At 40.0% G+C, this 23,474-nt stretch overlaps 1 protein-coding gene across 4 annotated transcripts in view; it reads right to left on the reverse strand.

Moving 5' to 3' along the window:
- Nucleotides 1–23,474, reverse strand: part of PARD3B (par-3 family cell polarity regulator beta) — a 392,348-nt gene that overhangs the window by 42,392 nt on the left and 326,482 nt on the right. For 3 of the 4 annotated variants that reach the window (XM_077181321.1, XM_077181318.1, XM_054636392.2), the window contains one exon: nucleotides 8,892–9,027. In XM_077181321.1, coding sequence (XP_077037436.1) covers nucleotides 8,892–9,027 — 136 coding nt within the window. The remainder of the gene's footprint in view (nucleotides 1–8,891; nucleotides 9,028–23,474) is intronic. The other variant, XM_077181319.1, reaches the window with a different exon arrangement.

The following is a 23,474-nucleotide window of genomic DNA, read 5'->3' on the forward strand; positions in this document are numbered from 1 at the left end:
ATTACAGTTTAATTGCTAACTTGACAAATATCTTCCTAGCAAATTAAGAGAAATACATTAAAAATTAGCTTCAAACACAAATGTAAATGTTCATACTGATCCACTGGTGGGTATCACTAGATAGCATTTTGCTAAATTCCGCTATAATCACTGCACAGGAAAGAGTGAATTTAGATTGTCAGAATGACTTTGATGATGGCAGACCAGAGATGGAAGGCACAGGCAATTACTTCAAATTATAAATTTTTATCTTATCTTGAAGAAGTTATCATCAAATTATGACCTATAGAATATAATTTAATATAACCATGCTTACTGCATTACCAGCAACTCTTGAATCCAAGTGACTTCCTTCCTTTTGAGTCACACAGTAACTTCAAACTTTCACTCTAGGTATCTGCTAACTCTGACTTTTCTTGGAAGAGCTGATGGTGGAAAGCATAACCTGATCCAGGCTTCCCTAGGATCCAGGCTCCTTAAGAGATCCTGACATTGTTTGTTGTCACATGCAGCACTGGCATTCCTAACACAGAAGGGCATTATTTGCAATCATAATGTTGACAATCATTATTCCAGCCTAGCAAGAGAATGGATGAATAGACTAATCTAGAAAGATCTTATAATTGGTGACCAGACTGCATTGTAGAGGAGATACCTGCTGCTCAGTTGTATGCATTCACAATTTACATGCTAAATTTGATATAGCAAGACAACAATGTAGCCAGAGCACTGGCACACCTTTCTTTATGAAATCTATGCTACTCTGGGTTATTCACATATCATCTGTCCTGAGCAGCAGGACACCCTTGGAGGCAGCAGGGTCAGAACTCTTATTTCTACTTGCAAGGCAGACATTCCACTATCACCTGGATTACAGCAGACTCAATAACTCCTATCATACAGGATTATGACACATGTTCAGCTGGAATGACGCTACTTAATATTGGGCAACATGACATTTAACACAACAGTCAGGCCATCTGATGAGGAAAAAGCAGCAAAAACACATGCAGGAGTATGTGCTGTGCTTGCTTTCTTAGTGTTTAGCATCAAAAACACTTGTTTAACATAAAAAACTCCTTGGTTAGTGTCTCAAAAACACACCAAGAAAATCAAATCAAAATCAGCCCTTCAGATTAGGCTGCATGGTGCCATTCTGCATTGGGAAATTTCTGCTTGCAAATTCAATTTACTGAACCACACAAGAACATTAAAGAAGTTTTAAAAAACCAAGCAAAAACACTAAAGAAGTTTTAAAAAAGAAGTTTTAAAAAACCAAATGCAAACAAAGATTAAATTGATTACTACTTTTGCAGAAATTCTCAAACTCAGCACATCTCGTAGGAGGAATATGTTCCAGTCAGATTCTGTACGGAGCAAGGAAGAAGATTCTAGTGCTCCCTTTTATAGTGTTTTTTAAGAGCCAGACTTAGAGCTGAACATTGAAGAGAGCTGGCCATGAGCAGAACAGTCAAAGTTATGTTCAGCACCAGCCTTACGGGGTAAATGCAGTTTCTTTTTTGCCATATTTTGTACTTTATTTTAATGCAGTCTTGATATTAGATTAGCATCTGCACTACAGATCTTAGACTGGGAACTAATAAAGTTATCCACCCAATCTCTCTATGTCTGAGTCACTGACTCTCTTTTTCATTTTAAATAATTATAGCAACGTCGCCTGTTGAGAAAAATAGGGCCTTTATATATTCACAGATAATTGCAATACCCAACACCAGTGATACATTCTAATTACTTTTCACACCTTGGCTGTGAAAAACTCCTGAACTTTTTAGTGTTTTTCTAACTGCAAGACAACAATGTAGCCAGAGCACTGACACCCTGACTGCTGAAGCAGCACCTAGCAGTTCTGCTAATGCATTTTGCAGTGAGGAACTTCAACAAAACTCAAGAAGACCAAAGGCCTCCAGCTCAGATCTTGCACTGCAGGAATGAGAAGTGCTGTACAGTAATACAACAGAGGAACTCAATCCAGAAATCAAAAGTAATGAAAAGTCCATTATTTGAGTTGGCTTCTGTCACATAAATATAACAAATACAAGATCTGGGCTCTCTAACAGCCTCAATGACATAGTTGTATTACTTGACCCAGCTTCTTTCAAGATCAACCCTTGACCCCCAAGTTCTGCACACACTGGGCAATCATTGCTGTTTGCCTCACTGAGGTCATTCTGCTTTCCCTGATGTTAAATGAACAAATTTTGCAGTCCTTTCTCTAAATCACTCTCTGGTTTAGTGGGATATTATCCCTAGCAGGCAGAGCTGGACAGTGACTGGCATCTTCAGAAAAGGGGGTGCTCTCTGGGACTACAGTAGCCAGACAACTCTTTGGATCATAGGTATGTTTTAGGGAGGAGATTTCTTTTTAATCTGCAACACTGAACATGAACATGACCCAGGGAAATTAAGTAGTAAGAATTGAAAAAGAAGTCAACCATGACAGCATCTATTTGACAAATGCACCGGATACCTGGTAGTAAAGGCCAAAGCTTGTGCCTGAAGGGGATTGGGTTTGAGGCCTGATTTCAGGCCTGCTCCAATAAATAGCTAAGTGCATGCTTAGCATCAGACATGAATTTCAGTGGCATAACAGATTTGTCTTGTGATTAAAAAATGAGTGTTGTAACTGGGGCCCCCTTCCAGAAGTTGAAGCAGGCCTCTTACTAATGGCCTGAGGAAGAGGAGGTCAGTTTAAAAGGAAGCCAACTTTCCCCCCTCCCCTGCAGCCCGACCCAGGAGCAGCTGTATTTGATTCTATTGGTGTATGGGGCACTGAGCTGCTGGGGGCTGGGATCACGCTGTCACAGAGCAGGATCACTGAGGCTAAGTAAGGGAAGGAAAGCTCAGGGTGCAAAGTACTGGCTTTGGCAGCCCCATGTGATAAGAGTCGGTGTTAAAATCTCAGTCCTCATGCAGCTTTCCCATGTAATGCTGGCCTGAGATTTGGCAGAGTGTGCACATATGCTCAGGGAAAGTGGCCACACAGCCCCCTGTCTACAGAGTGACAAACAAGGAGACAGAAACTTGCTGAAGCCTATACTGGCAGGAGCTTGCCAAAACTGAAGCAAACTGCAAAGACCCAGCTACTACTGAGAACTGCAGTCAAGGCAGATTACAGCTAGCTCCAAAAAGGCTATTTGTGCCTACTTTTCCTGCCCCAAATAAAAAAAAAGCCAACAGATAAAAGCTGCAGAGCTGTGGGCTATATGCTCAAACACAGTAACTGTTCAGCATACTAAACTGCATGGATTACCTGCTCAGAGACTCCTCTCATCAATATAATTATCAGTTAGAGATTTGTTTCTTGCCTCCCTTAGCATACTGGCAAATTAGGCAAAATGTATACAATGGAAAACCTCTAGGGCCCTTCATATCATATCAAATTGATCTGTGGCAGCTGTCATGATCTCTGCAATGCCCCACTCTAATGCTCCATTTGGGCAATATCAGAAGAACCTGTCCTAACTGCAAGGGACATGATTGCTGGCACATTTGGAATCTCTCAGTACTGTGAGCCTGCAAAGACAGCCACAGCCTGGCAGCACCGCATGTTTTTGTCTGATTTCTTTCAGCAACTCGTATGAAATAAGAGAAATGCTTAGTGTTTCTCTTCCTCAGAATCACCCCCCTGCACTGAAAAACAACAAAACCCAGCTGTATGCAGAAGCACCTTGTGGAATAGATGGCATGATGAATTTCTGGAATTCACATAATTCACAGGGTATAAACAGCACCAATGAGCTTTGATAAGATGACATATGGTACCAGAACTGTTTCCCCTGGTAAATGAGAGCATGTAGAAAGTGTATGCCTGAAGACATGAGCATTTCAGAGTCCCCTCTGGTTCAGATAATCTGTGCCAAATCTAACCTTTCTATAAGTAGGAATGATTCCAAACAAGTTATGGAAGTCACTCTTTATTACTAGTATTAATGGAATTGAATTTGGCTCTCCTTGCATGTGCCATTTGGAATAGTTTATTTTTCACATGAGGTTTGGCGGGGATTTCTCCCAAATAATTTCCCCCCAAAACTACCCCCAAAAGCTGGCCTGTAAATTTCAAAATCACTCTGCTTAGCTAGAACAGCTCTGTGTAATACATCCCAATCTGAAGGCTTCATTAAGCAGAGATAATTTGGAACCATAAAAAGTTCTTGATCAGTAAGTTAATCATATATTCTAATAAAATGTTTTGAGTACTCTCTTAATTAGTATTCTAACAACAAATACTTCCGATCTGTATTTTTCAAAGCAGCTATACTTTAAATAAGTTATTTTATTTTTCTTCTTTTCTTTTTATTTAATGTTTTCTACTAATAGTCTGTGGACTCAGAAAGTCTGCAATTTGCATCAGTTTCTGCTATATGGTTTCACATAAAATTGTCAGCTTCTCCCATTGCGCTAGAAGACAGGAATGTTACTATTCTAGAAGTTGGAATTCTGGTTTCTAACCATAGTCCAACACAAACGTTTGTGTGTTTTAGGAACCTAACCTATTTGAAATGCAACATCCTGAACATGGAATTAATTGATCATGAAAAGTACAAACAGCTCCTTATTCATCCTGAAGGAAGCGCGGAACCCTTTGACACATTATGGAAAAATAATGCAGTTATTAATGCTCCTTTCTTTGTTCTCGTTGATTTTTAGGCTTGGAATGCTGCCAGGCACACAATAAAGTACGTGGCCTTTAACACACACAGGCATGATTCTTTTTTCCTACTCTCAACTGGAAACTGACAAAACTCAGTACATTACAGGTTTATTTCAATTGAAATGTTCACAGCCAAGATCCAGAGACAGGTTTTCTTGTATCTTTAGGTTATTTACAAGCTTGCAAATCCTATCTGCAAATAAGTAAATGGCTTTTAGAAACAGTTAACCCAAGGTATTTTATGGTGAAGCTGCTGTGGTCACTAACAGGTGAAGAACTATTTGCAATGTGGCTGGTGTTACATGTAGTCCTTGAATGTACATTAAAAAGATAAAGTTTCAAGGATTTACTGCCATCCTGGAGGAAAGAATTGATGTTTTAAGTAACTGGATTTGTACAAAGTCTGTAAGACAATCCAAGTAAATCCTCAAATAGATGATTAATTCCTCATTATTTAAATGCCCTTAAATACAAGTGCAGATGCTAACTGCATGGCTTTCTCTTGACAGCTCCTTAGCTACTTCTCATGATCTGCTATTAGGCTGTGACTCTAAAGCCCTGAAAAAGACTGTCTGTGGAAAACCCTTCCAGCTCCTAGAGAGACTAAGTTCTTGCAGCTTATTCTTACAAAGTTCTTTCAGAGTCTGACTGATACTGCAGCTATGATAATAGTACACAAACATCTGCCTCATTTGGGAGACCCAGATTAGGTTTTTATTGGGTATCTTCACGAGTGCTTTGAATATCTGATGTCCCACTAAGACATAAGCCTGTATGCACATGCCTAAACCCTTTTTAGAGCTGATACATCCCAATATTCCCTAGCTGTCAGAAAATTTTTGGGTAATCTCATTTTACACTGACAACAAAAGGCATTCATTTTCCTAGACAATATTTATACTTATTATCAGCCTGTCCTTTGGCTAACTAGCTGAGGTTTACTTTAAGCCTTGTGATCCACCATACAGAATTTGGTTTATCATTTACCCTAGTTATAAACCTGAAAAGAGGGGGTGGGTGATGCGGGGGGGGGGGGGGGAGGGGATGGAGAAAGTCTAAAGGATAAAAAACTTGACAACAAACCAAAGCACAATGGAATTGGAAAAGAATTTTAAAGGGTCAGGCTCTATAGCAGAGAGACATTTTGTCTGTTTATGGAGACACACTAAACTGAATTATTCAGTTTCTTACAAAAAGAAAAGGAATAGACTGTGGGGAAGAGAAAGCAGAATGAAGGCGCAAGAGAGCAAAAAATTCATCCAGCAACAGATGAGAAGAACAGAGGAGAATTGGAAAATGGATGCAGGGGGGAGGAATGGATGATGAGAGAATAGCAGGCCTATTTAAAATGAATTTTTGACCTTATTTTTAAAACATTTATGGATCCCAATTGCCTGTCATGAGATCATTTTCCCTTACAATGCTAGCTTTTCAGTGGCTCTGCACTTTAACTTGATTTATCCCACTTAAAAAAAGTAGATTGTTAGAAATACCCCTTCTATTAGAAATTCTGTCCCATTACAGTGTCAGCTAAAGGCCACTTGTCAATGTCAGCTTTATCAGATAGAAATTTGCTTCATGAGTTCTCAAATACTATTTTGGAGGACAAGACCCAGGGTCCGTTTTTGAGGCTGCTGATTTGCGATGGGATAGTGTCTTCTCAAATTATCTTCTGCATTTCCCAACTTATCTGTATGTTTCACGAGATGGTGGGAAGTGATTACAGCAGCTGCTGTACATTAGAAAGCCATCTTATAGGAAAGTTGGCTTAGGTAAAACAGTTGACTGAGAAAAGTAAGGAAAGGACTAATTGAGTCTTAAAAAGAGAGATCCGGCATCTCTTTTCCAGCTGCAGCTTCCCTGGTGCCATAACCTCACGTGGGAAGCAAGAAAACTTCTACCAGAAGGTTTTCCCCCTCCTCAGCTGTCTGTTGTCTCTCTAAAGAAAGACAACAGACATCCCGAAGATTAGAGTAAGTTTTTATTTATTTGCAATTATGCAATTAGTCATCAGCATGTCTCTTCAACTGATAGGTAAAGGTGCAAAAAAATCAGCTGTTGTTCAATCTGTGCTACCACAGTACTGCTGAGGGTCAGCTGCCTGAGGTGGGAATGATGGCATTGCTTAAAAGCTACCTTGAGTTAGCATTCTAGCAAGATGCTTTGAGACATTTTATTTTCTTTTTAATATTTTGATTCTATTTTTGTTCCTTCTTTTCTGTCTTTGTAGATTGCAACATTAGGTATTTTAAGGGTAAAACTACAGGCAGAAGCAGAACTTCCAGCCATGAGTCAAAAGACAGCAAGCTGTGGCTGCAGTATTTTCCAGACTAAAAGACAGTGGCTATGAAAGCACGGCTGGCTGGATCAATGGATGATATTGTTGCAATGAAGAGACCAGAAGTCTTTGAAGTTTATAAGCTACTTCCACAAGAAGAACTCTTGCAGCAACAAACTTCAGAGTACTAAAGCCCTCAAGGTAAACTGATTTTTGAGCAGACTGCCATTCCTCATAACAAAACCGTTTACAAATATTCTGCACTGGAAGGACAAAAACCAGCAATCCTGGTACCACTATTAGGAATAATTTAATGATTAAGGTACTTTAAGCACCCTTTCAGGTGCTTTGATTAAGGACAACATGCCTCATGGGAAAAGCAAAGCTTTGGAAATCAGTAATCTCTGGGCATTATGCCTAACAGGAAAGGCTTATAGAGGATTACCTAGAAGAAACCTTTGTGAATCTTGTGAAACTACACTGGATCACAAATCTCAACCTCATCTGAGCATTAATAAAGTTTAATCAGTTTCAGATAAGAGGTAGAAATCCTCAGGCTGCTGAAGAAGTAGCACTGACCCAGTCTGAGGCCTGTGAGGACACATATCACGACACAGAATTTCAACAGGAAGACATATTTGATGCATATTCTTATTTTAGTTTACAAAAGCAATTCAGAAGAAGAATGACAGGTACATTGACTCACAAATTTGGGTCACAAAATTTAAGGCAGTGGATTAAAGTTAGCTGCTTTAAGGAAAGAATTATTTTGCTGAAGATGACACTTTTGGTAATTGAATAAGAATAATATATACAACAACAGTTTTGGAGTTAATGAACAAATATATATGATAATTTATGTAAAAACACCCCTTTTAACTCTGCATCTCTCTGTGATTTCAATAAAGTCTACTCTTGCATAGGATTTTTTATACTATAGCAGTCATTGCAGATTTCACTTCAGCATTCACACCGATAGTTTGGAGACATTAAAACCAATGTTAGTTCAAATTTCAGAAGTATATACATTCTTAAGATTTGCACACAATTCTGTCTTTTTTTAAACGAAAATTTTGAATTTAGCATAAATTGCATTTTATCAAAACTACATTTTTGAATGCTGGTTGATTATAATTACCTCAAAGGAGACAATGTCCATGTTCAAAACTTCCTCAGGCAGAGCTCTTGAGTACCCATAGACTATGGCTGTTGCATTTATTTAAGAGATTCAAAAATCTGGCACTGTTGATTTAATCTCTGTTTTTTCTATAGGACTGGGGCAGATAATATGTCTCTGTGTAGTGTGAGGCCTAGATGTAAAACAGGGAATAGACCATATACACATGTATAGAACAAATACAGGTCTATAGTGTTCATAGAATATATTTTAAGAAATTGATGCAGGGGAGAAAATTATTACATTTTTCACTTTAGAAAAGTTACAAAGGCTGTAACGTGGCCAGATTGCTACTGTCCCATATGCAGAAGGAAGGGTAGGACAGACATGACTCTATTTCCTTCCTCTCACTTTGCAGCTAAGCACAGTGAGAGGCTGCTCTTCTAATGCTCTTGTTAACCCAGAGAATCACTGTATGAACAGCCAGAGTACCATAAATTCATCTGAAAAGCCTTGATGTTACCACACGTGACAAAGTCTGGCAGTGACTCTCTGTCTGGGCTTAATGGAGGAAACCTGGGCCCAAATCAGACACAGTGAATGGATGAGTTAATTTTAGCCAAGTTCTCATTATTAACCAAAGAGACGACATTTCTTTGGCATGTTGTCTCTTTGGTGGGCTGGCATTAGGGATTTCTCCATTTCTATGAAGATCCTAAATTCACGTTAAACTGATAGAGGATTTATGGAAAACACAAACAAACCAGCACCTTCTGCTACCTCTGAGTGCTGCCAAAGCCCTTAGGATCCCACTGAGGACCTACCCAGCGCTGGTCGTAGTCCGGCAGTGGCGTCCTTCCCTCGTCATCCTCGTAGAAGGGCAAGCCCTCCCGCCGGGCCTGCTGGTACTCCTTCCGCAGCCTCTGGATCCGATCAGCGTTCCCGCCACCTGTGCAGCTGCTGGGGGGAAACACAGCCGAATGAAACTCCTAACAACGCACATATCTGACACCAGGTACACACAGAGAATTGCCAGACCCGAGACAAAGGGATTGTGTTTGATTTTCCTGATTTGTGTAGTTCCCACTGGCCCCTATCAGCCTTATTTTTGCTTTCTTATATTGACAAAGCTGCTAATTGTGAACTTGATTCCTGTTTTTAAAAAAGGCTGTCCATGTCCAAAGAACTTAGCAATTCCAGTACAAGACAAGAGACAACAGATGGATGCAGACAGATGGGGGAGCAGAAGAAAACTTTTAACATTCCTGTGAACAGCTATAAATGACTATCATATTTTAATAATAATGATGATGATAAGTTGACAAAAAATGTTTCCTTTTGCTCCCATGCTAAATGTGGAATTTCCCTAAAATTACGTATGTTCTAGGTAAAGAATAAACTATTATTCGCAGAGAAGCACAAAAAAGTTTTGTCTCATAAAAAAACCACAAACTCCCTTGCAATTATACAAAGAACTCAAACATCAACCATGAAAATCCAGGGCAGGCAAGAGAGATGGGAAAGCACACTATTAAATCTTGACACTACAGTTTTAAAGTGGTAATTAAACAGTAATTCACTTAGTAATCCACAAAGACTCACTTGTATGCAGAACTGCATACACTGCAAACTGCTCTGGTAAATCTGGTGGAGTTGCTTAGTTTATCAAGTTGAACACATGCCTTTCTGTGGGTTTTGACCCTAGTGAGCCTTCTAAAACCTTACAGCTGGGCTTGTACAACTGTAGAAGCTCAAGCTATAACCAGGAACTATTAAATAAAATCCTGAAAATGGCTAAGAATTCAAAAAACGTTGTTCATATTTAAAATGAAAAAATTAAAAGTTTCCTGTAGATATTTCCAGCCCTGCTGTAGTCAGCACTGGGGTGAATACTGAGTGTATAGTTAAGTAGCATTTACTGGCATTCACAGGGAATTATTAATTATACAATTGATTTCTGGCTGCTCCTAAACTCAAACCATTGTTTTTGCAGCACTTCACTGTATATTCACTTAATCTATAACCTTAACTCTGCCTCACCATCAGTGGATTACAGAGACAGAGATTTGCTCACATGAGCACAGACTCAGTGGAGCATCTTGCTACATCACACTCCCCTATGAGTATGCCAGAATCTAGGGAAGCCCTTCATAGGTAGGATTTGCATAGCAAACAGAATTTGAACAGCACACACAAAATATTGGACACTAACCCATCAGTTCAATAATACTTAGTTTCTAGTATGTATCAGCAATCTAGACTGTTTGGAAATTAACTACCAATTTAGAGAAATTCCATGTAGGCTGCAAATGCAACTGAATATGCAGTTAGGATTGGAAATGGTTACTTACAGCATCAGTATGTTTCCATGAAAAATCAAAGGACTTCCTTTCCTGAAGCCTAAGTTATCCATCCACTCTATAAAGTCCCAGAGGTTTCAAGCTTCTCTGGCTGACTTACTGAAATCTTCCAGAGCACGAGATTTTTCTCATGATCTGCCAAGACAGTGCAGAAAGCTTGCACAAACTCTGTGGACTACTGATGGAAAAAAATATATATTCCCTCTTCACCTTTATTTCTTCCATAGATAAATACCTCTGTTCCTTGCAATAATTCTTGTAAAATAGTGAAGAACCATTTCCAGTTTGCAAAACACTGAAACTGAGGTCTAGCTAATGGAAACTATCACTTAGAACAGTGAAGCCTGGTCCATAGCTCATGAGCACTACAATACCTGTGAAATCCCCTGACATTACTGGTGAATAATGATAAAGTGTTTAATGAGGGCTGCTAACATACAGATAAGGCCCAAAGTATTGTCCCTGTTGCTTTGCCAACAACATAGCCCAAAGCAGCACTACTTAAGAGAGAAACACTGAAATACAGGCAATAGGCCTAGTTTGATTCCAGGCAATCTGGTTTCCTGCAGCTCTCTGCAAACTGTACAGCACCCATCACCAGTGGTCTAACCCACTTTGTACCACCAGGTACTTTGGCTGAAGAGACAATCTGAAAATACCACACACATTGGGTTTTCCCCCCCCACCTTTTAAAATTAAATCTGAGACTGATACATTGCAAGACAATCAGAAGCCTGTGCTCCACTGACTGTTGGTCTCCTGTAGATGAACTTCCTTCTGCTCAAACCCTTTGAGCCAGCAAGTGGAAGTGGTGCTGCAGAGTTCAAGCTGATTATATATATTACAAGACAGGGCCTGACAGATTTTGCTTTGGCAAACCTCTGCCACGCAGTATTAAACAACAAACCCTAGCCATGAGAATGAGTAGGAACATTTAAATGAAAGATAGCAGCACATGGAAAGTTATCCATCTGGATTAGTGTGAAAACACAAGCATAATCTCTGTGGAAACAAGCAGCTCCGTGAAGTCTGATTTCCTGTGCCTTTCTCCTGTGGGTTCTCTCGTGTCTGATAACAGTTCACACTGCAGTGCTTCTCCCCAGCATGAGCATTCATCCAGGCCTCTCTAGCAGGCTGCTTCTTTGCACTTACTGAAACTTTGTGCTCCAGTATCTCCTGAACATCAAGTCACCAGTCAAGTCTGGTCAAAAGGGGCCAGCAGGTTCAGAATTTGTTAGAAAAGTGAAGCGAACAGGTAGGCAGAGGGTTGGTCAGTACCTCCGCTTCATATTTTCAGGATACAGTTAAAGCTCCATAATTTTTTTTTCTCCATCGTTTACAGGCAAAAATGCAAAAGACATTGGCTTTTGAAAGAGCTGCATTCTAGCTTACCGTGGAAGTTTTACCCACTCCTGAGTAAAGTGAGATAAATATGATGCCCTGTGCAATGCTCATGAAACAGCTCTGAATTTCAACTTGGCTCCTGACAATTATGTGAATATATGAACCACATTCAAACTCACCAGATGAATTCAATCAGCACTGTGCAAATATCGCATACATAATCTATTAGTTTACCCCAAAGAAACTGAAGCATTGAATTCAAACAGAATGAAGTCATCAGTAATAAAAAAAAGAAACTGATAAGGCAATATTAAAAAAAAAAAACAACACAATATTCCAAGATTTGCAGAGAAGATCATACATTGACTGTAAACTATTCTCCCATCTGCCTATAAATACATAATTAAAAAATATTGGTTTGATCAGATAGCAGTTCTCAGACAGGGAAACAGCAGATGAATACCAGTTCAAATGCTTCAGATGCATGACTATTTATACTGTAAAGGAACCTGAGCTTACACAAGAAATATAGAAACAATATTCCAATCAAAGTCAGTGTATATTAAGGGCATTTACTGAAGGTTTTCAGCAAGCCTGGTAAGTACAGCAGACAGATTTCTTTTACAGTAGCTTTACATTTAATGCAGGGCTCTCTCCTTGAGGAGATATAAATATTACAGTCCTCATCATATGTACAGTTTTGTGCACGCTTGCTTCCCTGACATGGCTCTGGAGCCACGCTACACATTCTTCGGAGAACCATGCAACCACACTTTTACCACTCTCCCCACCATCACATGTTCCCAGCATCCAAAATTTAATGTAATCACTGACTTCTCTGTGTCACAAGACTGAGAGAACTGTTCACTCAGCATTTTCCAGTTGTTTTCAGAACAATTTCCTGAAATTGTGCTACATGTAAGGAGACTGATTCACAAGCAGCTGACACTGGGAAGTTCTAAAATAATGTCTGTGTGTAGGAATGGAATGAATCTCTGAGAAACTTCAAAAAGAGTTGTGAAGACTCAGGTGCTGATTTCAAACAATACTAACAAACATGCCCAAAATCCCAAGCCATAAACAAACTTAAGAGAAGTTCAACAGTTCTTCCAGTAAGCTGCACACACTGCAAGGTTGGTTTTTTTTTGGTTTTTTGTAATAGAAAAAAACCCAACAAACTCATGTGAACATTCAAAAGAGGAAAAAGTACATCCTGTAATCATTCTGTAGTTTTGTTAAACACACTCCTTATTGGGAGAATGAGGGCTTTTTCTGGCTTGGGAGAAGGAGAAAACCAAGTCTGTGCTATCGTTTGAACCAACACGATCGTTCTAGCCTAGCGGCTGGGGCTGTACCACCAACTGCACAAACAATGGCCAGAACTCACCCTCCCTCCCTGGGCCTGCACCTGCTGGAAGCACCACACAGAGCCCACCTTGCCCACTGCATGTGCAAAGGGACAGGCTTCCAAACAGCCTCTCAACCAATACAGCTGGAAGAGACAGTCCAAGACAAAAGGGGAACCAAGCAGAAACTGAGCTTCCAGCTCTCTGACATTATGTAAAATATGACTGTGAAATTTCACCCCATCACCTCTGAAGAGAGAGATGAACAAGCACCATAGCAATAATATTATATATGACAGACGTATTGAATAATATTCAATATGACAGACTAGGGTTTTTTTTCCAAAGAATTAGAATACCATAATCAGTATTTAACATGTATGGCTCAGGTTTTAGACAGTAAAATATCCTCTGTGTTCGTCCTCTGAATTGCTAATCTGTATTTCCATCATTCAAGTTCAAATGCCATTTTTTAAATTAGTGACTTCTTACTGCAGCTTTCTTGATAACACAAATTAAAAACAAGTGTTGCACATATGAAGTAAGATGAACCACTTAAAGCTATATATAAACATACATTTAAAGAGGCAATAAACATTTTGTTTCCAGTGGTTTTCTTAAACACATTAATATTGCACAGGGCTTTTTTGCCAGCCACTTCTTTCAAACACTGATTTCACCCAGCTGGCTGTCAGTCCCCTAAGCAAACAACTGGTGCTTCCAAGTTAAAATAAAACAAGCAAACAAAAAAGAAGAAAAAGAAAAATTATTCTTTTAGAGAATTTTCCATTAAAAAACAAATCCAAGACAAAACGTGATTCACAGACTGTAGAGAATGGACAATCTTCCATTCATGATCTGCTAAAAAACAAAACTAATTTTACATACTAAAAGGAACACAGTGGTCTACAAAGATACACAGTATAAGGGCATCCAACAGAGCATGTAAGAGTATCTATCTTTCACTGAAGATAAAACTTCCATTCTGAAGTTTTAACAAATAAATATTTGAGTAAGTTTCTCTTTCAGTTCCAGCCCTTGCATTTCTACCCTGTATGAAGATATTTTTGCAACCTCAATTATAAGAAGGAATAAAAAGAATAGTGGGAAGTGATAAAAAGAAAATCAATGGTAAGAACATAATTCTACTGTAATTCAGCTTTCATCTTTGTGACCACCAAGAGAAAGAGATTTTAGAAAGATATGAACATTTGCTCTTTTCATATGCACTTGAGTAAGGAAATGGTATTGCAAGGAAAGACGTGTCAGAAATGCCTTGCTGACATCCCTGATGTTGCCTTGCAGGTTCAGGAACCACCTGTGATATTCAGCCAAAGCCAGCCCGGGTTTTGGTACACACACCTCACACTGAGGACCCAAGTTAGGAATGACACCTTTCTAGGAATTGGAACTGTGCACATGGCTTCATTGGTCTCCACAATGCATTAGATGGATGTGTTTCTCTGTAGGTACATAAATATATATAAAGAATCATAAACAAACTGCAGAAAAACAAATTACACTGAAGAAGCCATTTACACTTAGTTGAACCTGTATATTAAAGTCCCCAAATTTTAATCTGTTTTACAATATTTTAAAAACTCATAACTGTGCTTCAGTGAAACAAATGCTGTCACCTTTCAATTCTTTAGGTGAACATAAAAGCAGTACAACCACTTCTGCCCAAAAGGTCAAAGCCTCCTAGGGCAGCACATGACTACCATTTGTCTGGAGGTAAATTGAGTCCTATTGACCCTGTAACATCACTACTGACCTCTTGACATTAGGAGCTTAGTGGAAAGAGAGAAGATGATATTCTCAGGTTCCTACAGACTCATTAGGAAGAAAGAAGGGAAGAGAACCTTGCATGATATGAATTAGCAATGTCATTAACCTTTTCTTTCCCCAAATAGCTCACAATATGTTTACAGAAACCTCAAAAGAACCATTTGAAGATTGAGACCAACAGATTTGTATCACTTTCAGTTTTTCCAAACTGTTTATAAAATATCTCTCAGTGGCTTGACACAAGGCAACCTTTTATGTTTCCCTTCCTTCGCATGACATACAACACCTTTTCCTGTTTGTCATGGCAGACAGCCTAGATATTCAAATGAGCATCATCTTTTCAAACCAGCCACTTCTCATCTCCATTACTCTCCTTTATAACTTATAGTTGACTACAACTGGACAGGAATAATGGGAGGTATAGCCTAATTTGTTGTTTTATGGAAACAAAATTGGCACACTGAAGTTTAACTTCACTGTAAGCTGATATGGTATATGCTACTCTAACAGAAACCTTATTTGCAATCAAGTAGAAAGGAAAGAGAAAAAGGCAGACATTTTCTTGTTTGTAGCCAGATTGTCATCTTTATTTCAGAGAAAGGTAATTTTTTTCCTTTTCTCTGCTCAATGTGCCTCATCAAAGAAGGCAATCACCAGATCTTAACTAATAATAAAAAAAGATGCCTTTCCAGTTTGGGTTGGTTAATGGCAATGTCTGTTTCTGGCATGGGACCAGTTTACTGCTGTCTTGTTGATGTGAGATGTGCACTTGTCTCTGAAGGGCTAGGAAAGCAGGGAGATTAGGGACTCGGCTGCTGACAACAACCAAACTCTCTATAAACAACACACAATGAAAATAATGAAAAACAGATTTTCCTGGTATTTTCAGTAGCCTCTAGACAATGCAACAGTTTCTGGTTTCTTCACTAAAGATGATATCAATTATGCCTTTTATCCACCATGCAGAAGTCACGTGTGAGGCATAATTGAAGGCCTTCTCTCCAAGGTAATTTCATCTGGATTTACGCGGCAAAGTGCCTTTTTTGGCACTCTATATTACAACACAGCTTGGGAGGGGGTATTTTACTTTACTGATGTAAAGCAGCTGGCATATTTACAATGGATAGGTCAAATCAACACAGAGCAGATTTTCAGCCCTCCAAACTCCATTTACAGCAGCTTTAACAATCCAACAAAGCAAACGCTGAATGCTAAACTCCAGTGTAGAAATGTAACTCTACTTCTTAAAGACTATCACACCTGCCTGGAACTGGCAGCTAGGTTTTTTTCACTTACAGGCTATTGCTTTTTGCACTACTGTTTATTAAACTTATCACTAAAGCTGAAATAATAACTACTTTACAAACTTCCAATGAATTAGCCATTCATGAGTCCCTCAGGAATTCTCTTTACCATACACAAAGCAAAAGCAGGAGGGAGAGAAGGTGACTATTCAGTGCAGCCTTAATTTCTGCACTCCCTTGTGAGAGAAGAATTGAGGATCTAAGAATTCCCTCACAGTAGATGCTGCTGCCCATGTTCCAAAACATACTTTGTTGAAAATTTCAAAGCCCAGAGTAACCATCTATTTTCTCTCAGAAATTACTTCTCCAAGTTTCACACTAGAGACTGTATCATCTGCTCTTCGTTACATACGTGCCAATCTATGCCACTGGCAGAGTGGCAGCAACTAATCCTCTATGTGGTTTGCTTTTTTAATACCTGGCTTAGCCAGAGAGGAGGTAGGCAACTCGACCTCAACTAAAAAAAACAAGTTCTCAGTGTCTGTAATTCTGTGGCGGATATAACTTACATTTTAAAAATGGAAAAGAATTTACATCATGTGCAAAGCATCAGGGTAAAGCACAGCTCTCAGAGCCAAAACACATCCTTACTATAAAGTTGGATTTTTTGGGGTATTTTTAATAAATGGTCACTACAAGAATAACATTAATCCAGTGTTAGAATTTTTATAGGAAAAAAAATACAAATGTAATTTATCTTTTTTAACTGTCAGCCACATTTCTAACGCTTTCAAATCTGCAGCTTCCAGCGGCCTTTTGTCTTTCTGCCATGGCAGGACTATCTTGGACAGCTGTAAGAGCTTTGTAAGCTATCTTTCTCAAAATCCATTAGCTAATTCAAGGAACCTAATTAGAGCTGCCATTTTGATGGAGCATATTGAATGCTCTGTATAAACTAGTAACACCATCAATGTTTATTAAAAATTGCAAGAACCAAAGCTCTCTGTTCCATATAAATATTAATGGACAGATACACAATATTTATTGAAATATAGACGGCATTATGAGCACAGAAATGCACACAGGTATACTTACAACCCCGTGTGATGCATTGATTCCCAAAGGCTGAAGTATGGAAGCAAAACCTAGGGACAATTTTACACAAACTGTTGAAAATTGACCAGCTTCCATTTACACTGTCCTTATGTGCATTAAGGGAAGCAAAGCACACTAAAGATGATTTGTTTCTTGTGTTTTTTCTGAGTAGTGTGCTGACAATTTGGAGTGCATTTTGAGCTTACCTCAAGAATGCACTCCAGCTGGAACCATTTTATAGCTCCTCTTAAACCAGCCACTCCAATCACTGTACTTTGTAGACGTTTACACATACTCCAGTACTATACTGTTTAAGGGTATCCAAAGATTCAAAGGGAATTTGCTCTGTAGAATTAAAACTCAAATTTTGCTGTAGACAGCAACAAAGTCGGTGAAAGGAGCCAGACATCTGGAGCAGTGCTTTCCTACTTTCTGCTGTGTAAAAGCCCAACCATAATGAAAAACCAGCTTGCAGACAATGATACAACCCATGAAATACTGACCATTCTAAGAATATATCGGGACCTAATTACGTTAGGCTGTACAAGCATATGCCTTTGGCTGCAGAAATTAAAAGTTTTCTGGCTACTTCACAGCTTTGTTTTTAACTTGATACTTCATAAATGGAACTGCAGAAAACCTCATATGTTACCATTTCAATCTGACGTTCACTTTCATATGCATCTAACAGTGCCTGGATTCTATTTATATGCACAACTAAATATACGTGCATAGAAAAATCATCAGATTTGCTACAGAAAGACAGCAGATGCTCTTATTAAGCCACTGGCACATGCAAGGTGAAGCGTGTAAGCCTTATTCAGAAAGCACTTAATGCTCCAACTACAAGCTAAGGAAAAGCAAAGACAACAAGTGAAAATTTTTCTAGCTCATTTTGTTAGATGTGAGTGCAAGGCACAGCAAAGCAGAAGCACTGCTGGGCGTGCTTGAATGACTCTTTTAACACACGGGGCTTCTTGCAGAGGGGTATAATCCATACACACTCTTCAGAACATCCTAACTCCAGTGCCATGATCTGAAGTTCGCTTATTCAGAATATATACTAAAATGACACATGAAACATTTAACAGATGTGCAAAAGAAACAGGCATAGTTATATTTTCTACACCGTAATAGTGCAAAGGGCTAAAAATTGTATGACAATCTCACCATGGGGACAGCCCTGAAGGCAAATGCATTTTGGTTCTCTGATAGGGCAGTATTTCCAAACTACAACTGAGATTTGAGCAGTTTCACAGGAACACACTCAAAAATCAAAACATCAGTTACCACTGACTTCTCTCTGGAATTATATATGGCAAATTTAGCTTGTGGTTATTGCTCAACAAAAACCCTGACAGATGCTGAAGTGATAGATGGATTTTTGCAAAGTTCTGCTGCCTCCAAGGCCACCCTATCTACCCTTCCAGCAGCCTTCCCCCTTGGGCACTTCCCTCAGTGCAGCTGGGTCTTGGGACCACTGTTTTTTCATTTGCATTCACAGACTGGGGAGCACACATTTCTTCAACACACTTCCATCACAAGCCCTGCATAAATAGACTTGACCTCTTTATAAGCCAAACTGCATTTTGGAGAAGTATTTCTGAACTTGGGGGCCTCAAGTTAGCAGTGCAACCTTATTGCTTTGCATTATGCAGGCCATGGAAGCTCCTGGACTTACTGATGTACATTGTTTTTCTAGCTCCTTCTTACAGCTGCAACTCCACTGCACTTCTGATAGGAAATTACTCTTGCTTTTCCACTTGGAGGACAGAGGTGTTTAAGACTGAAGGTAAGCCCTACTCCTTTTCAGTAATTGCTTTGAAAAATGCTAAATTCAAATGTAAAAAATTGAATAATGGAATCTTCAGACTCTACAGAACAATTTTTTTGGCATACCTTGCCTGGAAAAGGAAGATCAAACCTATCTCTCTGTGTTTGGCTGGGAGTCTCAGAAATGCTGGAGCAAGTGTTCTGGTTCAGGCTCACCTCTGCCTCTCCAGAATGATTCTCATATGCTTTCAACTGCCATGTCCAGAGACACACTTTACCAATCCTTTCCCAGCTGTTTTTGTCTTGCTGCCTCAATTCTCTGCTCTCATCCTGATGCTTGGGAGTCTTTCCCTTCCTTATCTTTCAGCCACAGATGCCAATTTCCTCCACCCATTATTGGCTTCCCATACAAGCAAATCTCTGTCCCACAGGCAGCTGTAGTACAGAAACACCTCCCCTGATGCACCTAGGTCAGCATGTCTCCTTCCAGCACTCCTTGAGACCCATCTCCCAGAAGCAACTCCCAAAGCAGCTGCCAGTGAGGATGGGGCTGCAGGTGGCATGGGACATCCAACAGCACCTCTTCCTTTTGGCACTGGTTCAGATGAGGTGCTCATGTCTGACACACCAACAGAGCATCAAACCTGCAGTACTGGTACACTTCTCTTTACTCTGAAGCATCCACAAATTGTCCACAACTATGGCCTGGCCCAGGACTCCCCTTTATTTTCCCCATCCTCTAGCTGCTCCAGCCTCTCCTCTGTTCCGATTCTTGTCCTATCCCCCATGGCATTTTTTAGGGCATTCCAAGCAGCTCACCCTTTTCCTCCCTGGAAGGAGGTGGGTGTTATGGCCTGAGAACACTGATCATCACTGAACACCCTGTTTACCTCACCCTTCATTCCTGCAGCAGGAGTCTATCTGGTCCCTGCAGCCAGAACCTGCTACTGGAAAAACATGTATCGGCTCTGGCAGCTCAGGACAAGCACTTTTGGTGAATTAGCAGCCAAGTTTCTATCATGTGTGTGGGAAGTACTCTAAATCTTATAACTTAGTCAAATTGTCACTGTTCAAGGGGTGGCAAAAGCCACAGTCTGGTGTAAGACTAGGCTGTGTTCCCTTCCAAAATGAAAAGACCCCATTCCAGCATATGGAAAGACTACAGAGTCATGTTGGAAGAATATATGCTGCCGCTTTTTACTTTTTGTACAGACAAAACAATCTCTTGTCATCTTCTCCTTCCAGCTACACCCCTTGCCCCCCAAAAAACCCAGCTGTTATCTGATTCCATTAAAATTCAGCTTCAGCACACTTCCTACATAGACAGTTTCAACCCAAATGGATGAAGATTGGTTATCAACACGTGGAAATACAGTTTTCCAATGGAAGTCAGGCCAGCAGCTCCCCAGGCACAAGTGGCACAGCCTGTTTCCATGGCTGTCCACCTCCCTGCCCCATAGGACTGCATTCTCCCTGGTCCAGCAGGTTGCTCCTGGCATCTGTGGGATGAGCACTCCTTAACAACTGCAACACCTCTGAGGGTACAGCCTGGTACACACACAGTACTCCTGCATGTGCTCCAGATTAAGCTGTAGTCAGCTTAATGAGAGACTTAATTGATGAGTGCTACTTCCTTCACTTGTCCATTAAGATAAGTACAGCACATGGACATTTCAACCCATCAAAGAAGAGAAAATGCATTAATTTTGGTTTTCTTAAAGCTGTTAATAAATCTGACACTGTCTGGCAGTTTTCTTCATTTCCTACCATTTGACAGATACTGTGATCACAAGTTACAGAAGATGTTTTTCCTCTGAAATTATCACTCTGGTAATACAAGCCAGAAGGAAACTTTATCAAGATACCAAGAAGCTGGGTATTGGTTTATTTTTAACTTTATGTGGCTGGTTTGTGAATATCTCAATGTGATAAAAAAATAAATTCCATCCGGTACTATTAAAAATCATACACACACACAGAGACACATTACAAATGGCTGTATTACAGCAAATAATCACACTGTGTATTTATCAGTAAAAGCCAGTATTCCTCTCATATAATCAGCCTGGCTCTACTTAGACCCCTTTACTGTAAGAGCTCCTGCAACTGTTTTCTTCCTCTTTCTCTCTCACAAATTGACATTTGTATGGAATCAAGAAAAATCTTCCTTAATAATTTTTCCTTACTAATGGCTTTTTTTGGTATGTGTATTTGAGAGGAGGGAAGGCAAAGGGCAGGAAAAAGGAGCTTTAAGTGCTCTGCAAATTATCCTCCTGAATCTGGGCCTCATAAATCCTATCAAATGTTATATTTCATCAATAGGCTGGAAAAGCTTTTTTCTCTGCAATGATGAAGCCTGGGTTTAAAATTTATGGTTTCATTTTAGAAATGGACTATAAAAAGAGTCTGACTTGGCTGTCCATCAACTGTAGCTGACATTAGCAAGTTAGGTGTGGACTTTCAAAGTGTGATATGTATTTTTTATTTATTATAGAGGCACATACATATATATACATATATGAGGACATGTATATCACTGTGGGTTTGTGCATGCATAAATACACAGCTGAATTGAAAAAAAAATTGTCTTAAACCCACATTTTCTTTCAATGCAAGAGGATCTGAGATATTCAGCAGATTAGATTGCAAAGTGATAAAAGTGTCCAGAACAGAGTTGGCTCAAGGACCTGCAGCAACACAAGCAAATTGCATTTTGCTGCACAAATGATCAAGATAAAGTAGTTTAATTTGTTCTCATTCATGGGGTGGCAAAATGCAATTCAGCAACGGCAGAGTAATGCTCATAGGGAGGCAGGGAAGATTCCAACAGGCTGTGAGGAGAAAAGGGGAGGAGAGCAGGCAAGGACCAAAAGATTTTAGGCAGGGGAAGACAATTAGCAAAGGACTGATAAATTGGGGAAGAGTGGGTGCAGAGATTCTGCACCTGTTGGGCCTGAAAAGGGTGGAAAGGAGACAGCTTGCCCCATCTCCATGCAACTCTCTACCTCTACTGCCTTTCTCCTCTTTTTCCAAGCTCCGGAAACAATTCTGACTCCCTGAAGAGCTGCTCCTACTTGCTCTCCTGCATTGCCGGAGGTAGGAGAGCACTGGATTATGGCTCCTATTCCTGTTGCTGCCACCACTGACAGGAGCCATGTGGGTGCCACAGCTGTCCTCTACAAGCCCAAAAGCTTCCTCTGGCAGCCACAAGAGCATTTTCCTCAGATGGAGGAGGTGCAATCTGTGCATGCTGCCGAAACACCCACTCCTCTCTTCCCTTACCCTCAGAACTGGAGGCCTGTGGTCAGCGATTATTACTTAGTTCCACCTATGCTGAAAGGCAACCCTAAAGACAACATCTCTAATAGAAGCATTACTGCTCCCCAGAATCCTCATACTTGTAAAATGAAACCACATTTAAAATAAAAGTCAGATAAATAAAGCGACATAACTGAAGTTGGAGAAAGTGAAGTTCCCTTCTGAATGTAGGGGAGCCCATTTCCCTCCATCTGCTACTAAAAAATGTCATTTTGTAACTCAAAGAATTAATGATGGATTATGTGAAAACAGCAAATCAGATCATGCTGTTGAGGCATTATATGAACTAAACAGAAGAGCAGTTAATCTAAATCGCATGTGGGATGGTTATTATTGTGTGCTGCCATCATTGCTGCTGAGTCTGGCTGTAATATTGGTTTTGGTGGCAACACATGGAAAAACCTGAACGTCCTGTTCCTCATTATAAAATGAGGAGAAATCTCACTCTGGGGAACATGGTCAAAGCTGACGAGTGAGCACTGCAGAAAAGGCTGGGCAGAGGCTGTGGTTAATAGCAAAGGTACTCTGAGTCAACACTAGGAGAGCAAATACCATCTTCCACCACCTCTATTTTGTAACATGAACAAGAGAAATAAACAAAGGAACCCATCACCCTGCTCAGGACACTTGTATAGGGTGGCTTCAGATCACGGTTGAACTCCCTGCTGAGAGGACACTTGGCAGGGCTCCTGTCAGCAGCACAGCCAGGGCCAGCGGGTGGAGGCTCTGCAGGGCAGGGCTCAGCTCAGCTCCTGCTGCAGGGACCTGCCCTGCTTACCCTGCACAGGAGGCACAGGGCAGGGACAATCACTGACCTGCTACTATCCAGCACGGATGGGAAGTATCACCCATCTGCATTCTGCAAATCAGAATGTGCTCGGCTTCTAGCGCTAAGTTTCCACTGGAAATACACAAAATACACTGTTCTTTCACCAATTTGTGGAAGTGAGAGGACATGGCATTGCCTCTATTTCCAAAAAAAGGTATTTGTGTTAGGAAAGGGTAACTTTATCAAGCCTTGCTCTACAGATGTCCTGCCTCTGGAATTGCACATTTTCTACTGAAAGGTGGTATACAGCAGTGTCACATCACACAAGCATAAGTTACTTAGAAACAAGAAAATCTTGAACTCTTTCAGA

The sequence above is a fragment of the Agelaius phoeniceus genome, chromosome 7 (genome assembly GCF_051311805.1).
Source record: "Agelaius phoeniceus isolate bAgePho1 chromosome 7, bAgePho1.hap1, whole genome shotgun sequence".
NCBI classification, from domain to species: Eukaryota; Metazoa; Chordata; class Aves; order Passeriformes; family Icteridae; genus Agelaius; species Agelaius phoeniceus.